We start from the raw sequence: 9,156 nt of genomic DNA on the forward strand, positions 1-9,156 counted from the left end.
CATGCTAGGGACCAAGGCTCTGTAGTATTATGTTAAGAACTCCTGGAGTCTACCTTAACTACAAAGTGAGTTTTCACCAAAAGGAAGATTTCATTTTAAAATCTCAGGCCCATTTTATAAAGCGAAGAACAACTAAGTTCTAAACAATTCACATTTATGTTAAAATGTTATCTTATTCAAAAGCTTCATTGATATGAATAAACATTTTTTAAAAAACATTCTAACAGGGCATTTAAGTGTTTGAAGAGACTCCTAGTATGCTTCTCACAGAACTGCGAACTGCGTTCATTCGTGTTCAAGAGGATTTTGTTTACCTGCCAACCAAATGCCTATATATCTCATCATAAAAGCCCTCAAATGAGGCCAACTATGTCAACTAATCATTAAGAATAATATAAGTCCCCAATTTTGCATCAAAAGTATTTACAACTTATTACTCCCCAAAGGTTTCAAGAATGTGCCAATAAAAGTGCACAATATTTTGTATAACTTTACTCACATGTACTATTAAAGAGCTAGTCATCTTTCTCAACTCACAATTAGAAATACTCCAGATCATCAAAAGTAAAGAATATCATTAACTTGTAGGAAATGTCAAGGCCCAGCATAAATTAATTCTAAAAAAAAGTAAGCCTCTATAAATCATGTTGCTGCACATACTGCCATAAGCTATGTAATATTTCAAAATATTCAGGAGATAATAAAGAATATTTTACATGTGTACTCAGTGTGAAAGTTATAGGCCACCAATGAAAACAAACCTGAAAACCTGTTTCAAAAGCGGTATGACTTTGAATCAGCTTCTTAAATGTTGATCTGTTTGTAAGTAAGCCAAGTTTAAGAACCACTGAACGCTGATATTGCTGGAACTACTTTCAAAGGTTCACCTATAAATTTCTACTGGGCCAGGTAAATGATTTGGTTATGATACGCTTGTATGGACAAAAAGAAGACGTCTGGCATTTTCTTGATAAAGTTTTAAAAATTGCACACATGTAGATGGAGTTTATTCTTTCATTTAGAGTATTTCTATTACTGTGCTTACTGGACTTTCTTTAATGACCAATAAGCTACCTAAGTTTTTCTTTCTAAAACTAGCTCTAAAGCTTTATAAGTATTCCAGCAAGTTAAATAAAATTGTAAATCAATTTTTAAAGGAAGAACTCAAAATATATGGCTCTCATTCACTATTTAGTGTGCAATTTCTTCACAAACTGATACACTGTTTCTTTTTACTGGTGTTTCCAGAAGAAGGCCTAGTGCGCGTGTATCAATCACACTGCCAAATATGTTTAAAAAAAAAAACAAAAAAACTTTCTTAATGTGATAATAGCTCCTGAGCCAAGAGAATCCAGCTTTGTCAAGTACCTGACTATGCCCTGGGCCTGCATGGATACACAGGTATCCTCATACATGCACCAACCCAAAATATAAATTTATCTTTCGAGAGCTCACTTGAAGACACTCATGTGTCTGCTAAGGTCATGCCCCACTATTGCAGCACCCTGGTATTGTCTACAAGTTCTCTGTGCTGCAAACTTTTGCCAGAAAGAACTTCAGCCTTTGAATCTCAGCATTTCCACTGTAGTCATAACTCATTCAAATTCTCTTACACTTTGCATCTTATCCATATGCAATTGTGAACCTTGCCAGAAGTGGTTGGAAAAGTTTCATTCCATACTTCCACAAGTTACTAAAATAGGAACTTTGGAAGTTTGTTAGGGAAAAATAAAAAACTTTTACAATAACTAAAAGCAACTGCTATCCATTACTAATGCTAGGCCTAAATCCCAAACAGACCATTTCAACATAAAAGATGCATTTCAGAGTCTTCTGAGATCAAATAGCCAGTATTATTCCTGTTAGATATTGCAATAAGAAAGGATGTCATGTGAGAAATAAAACCAGAATCTAGAGAGGAAAGAAAAAAAATTATTGATACTTTTTAACCACCCATAAAGTATTCCGGCTAAACCGTTACCTCCTGCTAAATGAAAGCAGTAAGTGGTGGCAGGTTTTTTTAAGGGAGTGGTAAATAAACATTTTATATGAAGCATACAACTTCACGTAGGTGATTAATGGTCAGACTGCAATGTACCAAAACAGTATGAAAGCTTACACTTTTTTTCAAAAATATTTTTTGCGCAAAATCACTTTGACTTCATGCCTTTTAGTCAAAGAAAATAAATAATATATTCAAAAGGGACCAGATTTGGAGCCGTGAAGTAGCAATATTTTGCCTAGGGGTGGTGCAGACAAGAGAGGGATGGAAAGGGAGGGCACGGGAAGGAGGGGCGGAGGGCAAGAGAGACCCACGCTCCGAGGAGAGTCGGAGGGGAAAAGTTGCCCCCGTCCTGCGCGCGGAGCTGCCCGAGTCGCGCGGCGGCGGCGGCGGCGGCGGCGGCGGGAGGCGGCGGGGGGAGCCGCGTCCGGCCCGGCTTGCTGCTCGGGCTCGCGGCCCGGAGCCCAACTCCGTCCGGAGCTCCCCGGCCCGCGGCCCGCGGCCTCCGCCGCTCGCCGCCCTGCGCAGCGTGGGCTCGTCCCGACAGCGAAACTTTCACTCGGGAAAGCGAGCGGGCGACGAGCGGCGAGGACGCAGGCTCCACCCGGCCGGCGCTGGGGGACGCGCGTCCACGCAGCCCCGCTCAGCCGAGCCCGGGGGCCGGCTCGCAGCCGCCCGCCCGCGTCCGCGGGGCGCTGTCCCGGCCCGGCCCCGGACGCCGGCCCGCGTCCCTCCCGCGGCCGGACCCCAAAGGCTGACAAACAATAAACAAAAGTAAGAGTTTGGGGAGGCTGCCTCGGCGCGGGCTCCTAGCGCGGGCCGTGGGAGCAGGGTCGCGAGTTCTCCCGCACCCGGGGCTTTCAGTTGCCCCGGGCGTGCGGGGTGCGCGGTGGGCTCCGTCGGCGGCCCCCTCCCCGGGAGCCGCGGAACTACAGAAACCGGCCTGCCGGCTGCAGAAACGCTGAGTCCAGATTTCAGCGTGTCATGGGCTGCAACCCCGCCGAAACACGTGCGGGGCGTCCGAAAACACCGCCGTTCCGCAGTCAATCGCCCCGATATTAATTAACGCATTAATAAGAGGGCGCCATTAGCCATGTGCCCACACAAATGGCCGTGCAAGAGGAATGCACCCGCATGGAAACAAAGTTACTTTCTTAAAGCTGTATTTCTCTCCCCCCCCCACGAGCACACGCTCACACACACACACACAGAAACACGCGCAGACACGGGCACACACTAAGACACATGCCCCGGGCCCGGCCGGCGCGACGGTGCCCGGTACCCCGCGCCCAGCCCCAGGTCTGCCCCCGCAACCCCGCCCCCCCCCCACCCCGCCGCATCCAAACAGCTGCTTACCTGGGTGAGACAGAGCGGAGAATACATAACTGCCGGGCGGTGGGGTGTGCGTGTGCGTCTGGGTGTGCGGTTTGGAGGTGTGCGTGAGTGCGGGTGAGAAAGGAGAAAGAGGGAGAGAGGAAGAGAGAGAGAGAGAAGGGGGGAGAAAAAAAATCAAGCCTGCTTCTTGCGTTCACATTTCCAACTCGGCTCAACTGCAGCCAGCCAGCCAGCGCGATTGCCGCTCCATGAGCTGAACTTTAACCCCGCCTAGAGTTTCCCTACACTCCACTATACATGTCTACTGTACGCGGGCGTTAAAGGCATAGCGCACCCTTTCCCGCTCCCGCGCCCGCCCGGCCGGGTGCCCGCGAGCTGCCCGCGCGCCCGCCTCCGCCTCCGCTCTGCACCGCACCGCACAGCCGCCGCCCGCTCGCGCCGCCGCTGGGGGCGGGGGGGTGCGTGGGGGAGGGGGCGGCTGCGGCGCCGCGCGGCCAGCCGGGTCCCGAGCCTCCGCGGCCGCTCGCGCTCGCTCGCTCGCTCCCTCTCTCGCTCCCTCGCTCGCAGGCTCTCTCGCTCCCTCTGCCCCCCCCGCCCCCGCTTCCCCGCTCAGCGCATTACTGGGTAACGCAGTGAGGAGCAGTTACAGTCTGTACTCCCGGGCAGCTATAGGCTGCCACAGGATGTGCTTAAGCAAACAAAACTACTTTTCCTCATCCCCATCCCCCAAGCCCCGCCGCAGACCTTCGCGGACCTCGGTGGAGGACTTGGGCAACTTTGCCAGGTTGCCCTGCGCTCCCAGTTCACTGTGTGGGCACGTAGAAAACCGAGGAGAAGGCCGGGGGGCAAATTTGCATGTATGCAAATTTTTAAAAAATCAGACCTCCTAGGTAACTTTTTTTTTCCCCCTCTGAAATGCGGTACGGCTCAAAGCATTGTAATCTCTCCAACGGAGCTTTCTGTGGGAATAGATCGTCGGTAGAGGTAATTATGCACAAAATCCTGCAAACTTTGTGCAGCTTCAGTCCTGTGGCATTCAGAAGCGGGGGTGGTGGGGAATAATTTCACACAGAAGAGTCACCGGATTTGGGGGGTGAGGGGGGGGTGTCTGGAGAAAAGGAGGCGGAGATTAATGAGCGTTCTCCCTCCCAGGACTGTGAAACTAGTGGGTCTGAACACAGACGCCATAGAAAAAGTTCTATCACGTTTAGAAACAACAGTGGTTTAGCTGTGACATCTTTTTCTTTTTAGGAGGAAAAAAAAAAATGTGAAAGGGATGTCCCCTAAGGGAAGAGAGATATTCTGGTCCACAAAACGCGTGCCCAAAACTGGACACAGGCTCTCATTACCGTCCCTGTTCCTGGGACACCTCTGGAAGGGTGCCTTTTAAGAATCCCCTCTTTTTTCCTCCCCCAGGTAACCGTTCTTAAAATGGAAAAGAGCTTCCTGCAATTATTTTAGGTTTGCTAAAGTATTGTTTTGGCAGAAAAGGGGGGTGGTTTTTAGGGTTTGGCAAGTTGCCAATAAGCCTGCTTTTCCAGTTTTTTTAACCTCATATTTTTTTTTTCTCCAGGCTTTCCTCCCTGATGGAAAAAAGAAAAAGAAACCAAACAAACAAAAAAAACCCTTCTTCCTCCTGACCCCCAGCCCATCTCTTCCTCCTCCTCTTCCTAACTCTAGTTTGCAGCCTGCTGCACTTGCGAATCCTTCTCAAAATTCCAAAAGGAAAGATCAGGGTGAAAGGCACTGGCACACAGACAGGGGAATCTGCACCTTGGGAGAGGTTACATAGCCAGAGAGCCTCGGAAAAGAGGAAACTCCTGTAGGAATGCCCACTCTGCACGTGAGTGTGAGGTGACCTACTAAGGCCACTCTCATTCAGACTACGTTCCTCCACCGCACACACACACACACCCCCCTTCTTAAGTAAGGGGCAAGAAAAATGTTACTGGAGAAAGCAAAATACAGTCCTCTGAAATATTCTGCATCTGTCTAAAATCATTTTATGCCTGCTCTCCAGTTACTTTATGGCTAAAATAATTTCTGAATGCTTGAGACCATCTTCACACACCCTGCTCCTAAATATCCTTGGAAATCTCTCAAATTATTTTTTAAGGGGCAAGGGGAGATAATGACTTAAATCTTTAATGAGAGAGTCCCATTTTCCCCAACTAAACAACTGCTTTTCCTTGGTTCCTCTTCAATTTCAGTAGAAGAGAAATGTCCTAAAAGCTAAGCCGAGTTACAGAGACAACTTCCCTGGCCATGAAAACCTTTGCTGGGATCTATAACTTCAACTCGCTCCAAGTTTCCTCGATAGAAGTTTCTGGCTGACGGTCCCAACATGTAACTGAGGCACAGTGAGAAGTTATTGTTCCATGTGTACTCTTGGGAAGCTCTCTTCCAGAGCAGATTAAAATCTTTCTTTTGCTGTATTAAAAGATAGACTTCACATTTGCCTCTTTCCAAAACAAGAAAGATTCTTACTTTTAACTGAATCTCAAGAAAAAGAAAAGGATTTTTTTTTTTTTAAAAAAGGACTGGCACATCGCCCTGGTTTTTAAAAATAGGGAAAAGTAATTTAATGCTGATATTTCTAGTTTAAAAACTTCTTTTGTTGCAGCAGTGAATGTGCCCGCGATTTCCAGCTTTCTGCGGTTAGCAATATTATCTTAAGTAACTTTTGGCGCCCTTCGTAAGACTTTTGGATATGGGACGATTGTTTGCGCCCTCTAGGCAAGGGCTGGATCCAAGTTCAGCACCAAAGCCCTTCACATCCGCTCCTGCTTTCTCTCCTATCTCCGCCAGCTCCCGCTCCCTCCCCCGCGGGATGGGGGTGGGGGGGAGGCGGGGGAAACACCACAAAGCACAGTTCCAACTACAGCCTTTGGAAACAAGACTGAGAAAAATACAGTAGAAGAGTTACAGTTACAGAAAGGCTTCTGGTAACTTTCTCTCCAACAGGCATAAATTTAAACACACACACAAAGAAACAGATGTTCCTCAAAGGGCAGTCTGGGGGTAAAAAACATTTCCAACTCTTTCCCCTCTTCCCAAGTTGCAAAAGTAAATCCTTGTCCAGAGTTCACAAAGACACTAAGACACTTGAGAGAGAGCAGGGGTGGAAGGAGGAGAGAAGGAAGAAAGGATAGAAGAACAGTTGTAGGAAACAGGTGAAGTACAAAAACTAGTTTACTGCAATCATATAAATGACCCATTGTTAGGAAGGATAAACCCCTATTGGAAATAACCGCTCCAATCATTTATTTTGCAAGTGCTAGGAGGCTGCCTTGAAATGGGATTGTCTTTGCGCAAAGGAGGCTCCTGTCATGCTCTCTGCTATCCATATTCTTCCTGGCACAGAGCCCAGCCTTGCATTTACTGTGTTTTATTTGCAGAAATGTTACCTTGCCAGCTTTAGTGAAATCCTCTTAGATATATAAATTACGTCAATAAGGTTTCACTTATATGTACAGCTCAAATACCTCTCATTTTGGAGGTTACTTGATAGGAAGATCTTATTAATATGATTTAGATTTTAATGCCCAAAGCAGTGAAGATAAAACTGGGGTTCGTAAGTGACAATGCCATTAACTCTGTAGTTCTTACCAAGCCTAACTTTATCACTAGCATTTTCCAATCTTTTTCTCTAGTTTTTTGACCTACTGGTCACTTTTGTGCAGATTTTTCTTAGATGCATATAATACTAAATTGAATAATGTCACTGAACTGAGCATCCAAGTGGATTTTAATGTCAAATTTCCAAACCAGATTTGATTAAAAGGCCTAAAGCCCTGGGAAATAGCTCGATGGGAATTTAATCCAAAGATGGGAAAGAGCCCATACTATATTCCATTCACTTCCCAACAGAATTAGGTGTCTACAGTGCTCAGAGGGAAGGAAGAGATGGATATGCTTTAGTCAGAGGCTGCCAGTTACTGTCTCCAAGACAAGCTACTGCAGTTGGTTTCCACTGGACTGGTATCAAAGACTTGTCCAAGAGGCCAGACTCCAACTAAGAGTTAGCAAGTCAGCAATCTTCCACACACACCCTCTACAGGGGTTGTTGTGGTAACAAGAACAAATGTGAACTTGGCCAGTCTTAATATCCTATTTGCTACTGATCATATATTTAAGAGCAGAATTCAAGAAAAGTGGGGACAAAACACTCTCTCCCCCTCTTCCTTTCAAATGTATAAAATAGCTGTCAGTCCACCTGTGAAACATTCTCTCTCCCTTAAAACTGTTGTTTAGAGTTCAAGAAGAGAGGCATGCCTATTCCTTCAAAGTACTTGAAAAGTCAAAGCTTCTAAGACAACCAGGGAAGTTCTGCAATGCTGCGTATTCAGTATGTTACTTCCCAAAGCTCAATACCGTCCTGTAGTTCAGGCAAGTTTTTAAGCCATGCATTTTTAAAAGTTGAATCTCCCATTCCACAACAGTTAACAGCTTCCCTGAATTTAAAATATAATAATTAATGCAAAGTTAATATTTCTCTAGAAGAATTTTTCTAACTTTTTCTGGAAAGGCAATTAAGAAGGCATTACAATTCATGCAAAAATTCCCCAGGTTTTTTTTTTTTTTTTCTTAAACTCAAAAACTCTTTCCTATTGTGCTTGCTAAATCCGGAAGAGCTTGTAGCTTTGACAGCTTGAACCACACCATCCCCTTCAGAGCCGCAGAGAACTTCAGATCTTTTCTGCCCCGCCCCCTCTGGCTACTGAGAACCACTGTACACCCAAGCCTCCTCATGATTGGATAAAGCTTTTGTCAATCTCCCATGTTGTCCCATTGATTAGAGGATCGAATCGTCAATTATTCTCCGGGTCCAGACATCTCTTTTCGAGTTAGGTTGACTGCTGAGGCCAGACGTCTTTTTACAGAACAGAGCACGTACAGGATTTTTTTCCCCCTTTCTGGAACCGAGCAAGCGCTAGGAGGAAAAAAATCTATCAAGCTCAGCAATTTTTTCAAATCTCGGGGAAAGAAAAAAGGAAACCCGGTCTCTGATGCACATAGCAACAACAACAACAAAAAAAACAAACAAAAAACCATCCACAAAGCTACGTCTTTAAAACAAAACCATCACAATAGACATTCACCCAGCAATCACTTAAATGCATATGCAAGCCAGAGAAATTTTAAAGTCCTAGCCATTTAAACAAAATCATTCTACCATTATTGTTGTTTATAAAACACACATCGTATAAACGCAAAATAGAAAGTTTAAGATGTACCACGTACCATTGCAATGTAAAAAGAGTACGTGAGAAACTTTAAAATGTTCAGACGAATTGCTTCATTTGTTGTCCCCCTTTTTTGGCATTAAAAAAAATCTAAATAAACTTGGAACCGTTGAAAACCCGGAAGAGATTTTTTTTAAAGCTGTTGGCCAATTGCAGGCTTCTTGGAGATTTTTTTTTTTTTTTTAACTCCAAATCAGAAGGCTTTTGCAATTGCAATGCGCGCTTTCTGCCTCTCACACTGTCTCTCTCTCCTCTTTTGATAGCAATCCAACCCGGGCTGGCTGGTTCTCAGATTCTCTCTGGTTTTGCCTTGTGTGCTTTGGATTGTACGAGACTTTGCAGAAGTTGCAATCGATTCGCAGTCCCTCTCTCCTCTCCCTACCCCCTTGTTTATTTCCGCAATCGCTGCAATTTGCATAGTAACCACGCACGAGGCGCCGGCGGCTGCCTGCGGAGGGGGCCGGGAGGGGGCAAGGAAAAGGCCTTGCCCCCTTCTCCCCTCCTCCCGTCGCTCTCCCCGCCAGTCTCCTCCTCCCCCACGGTGCGTGGCCAATAGGAGCCCCGGCATTCAGC

General features: G+C 45.9%; 1 protein-coding gene and 1 long non-coding RNA gene across 19 annotated transcripts in view; one reads left to right on the plus strand and one right to left on the minus strand.

Annotated features, from left to right (window-relative positions):
- NFIA (nuclear factor I A) overlaps positions 1-8,718 on the minus strand; it is a 369,091-nt gene extending 360,373 nt beyond the window's left edge. For 9 of the 18 annotated variants that reach the window (XM_054512843.2, XM_045897554.3, XM_054512841.2 and 6 more), the window contains exon 1: positions 3,359-3,996. In XM_054512843.2, coding sequence (XP_054368818.1) covers positions 3,359-3,385 — 27 coding nt within the window. In that variant the 5' untranslated portion in view covers positions 3,386-3,996. Of the gene's footprint in view, positions 1-3,358; positions 3,997-8,581 lie in introns of those variants that run through there. The other 9 variants (XR_006794514.3, XM_054512839.2, XM_054512842.2 and 6 more) reach the window with 9 other exon arrangements.
- On the plus strand, positions 3,988-5,335 carry LOC135364170 (uncharacterized). The gene is made up of 2 exons (XR_010410923.1): positions 3,988-4,321; positions 4,911-5,335. It is a non-coding gene; the product is annotated as an uncharacterized LOC135364170 (long non-coding RNA).
- Positions 8,719-9,156: the final 438 nt, after the last annotated feature.

Source organism: Mirounga angustirostris, unplaced genomic scaffold (assembly GCF_029215605.1).
Source record: "Mirounga angustirostris isolate CCGP_5_RB_7025 unplaced genomic scaffold, mMirAng1.0.hap1 SCAF_4, whole genome shotgun sequence".
Lineage (NCBI taxonomy): Eukaryota > Metazoa > Chordata > Mammalia > Carnivora > Phocidae > Mirounga > Mirounga angustirostris.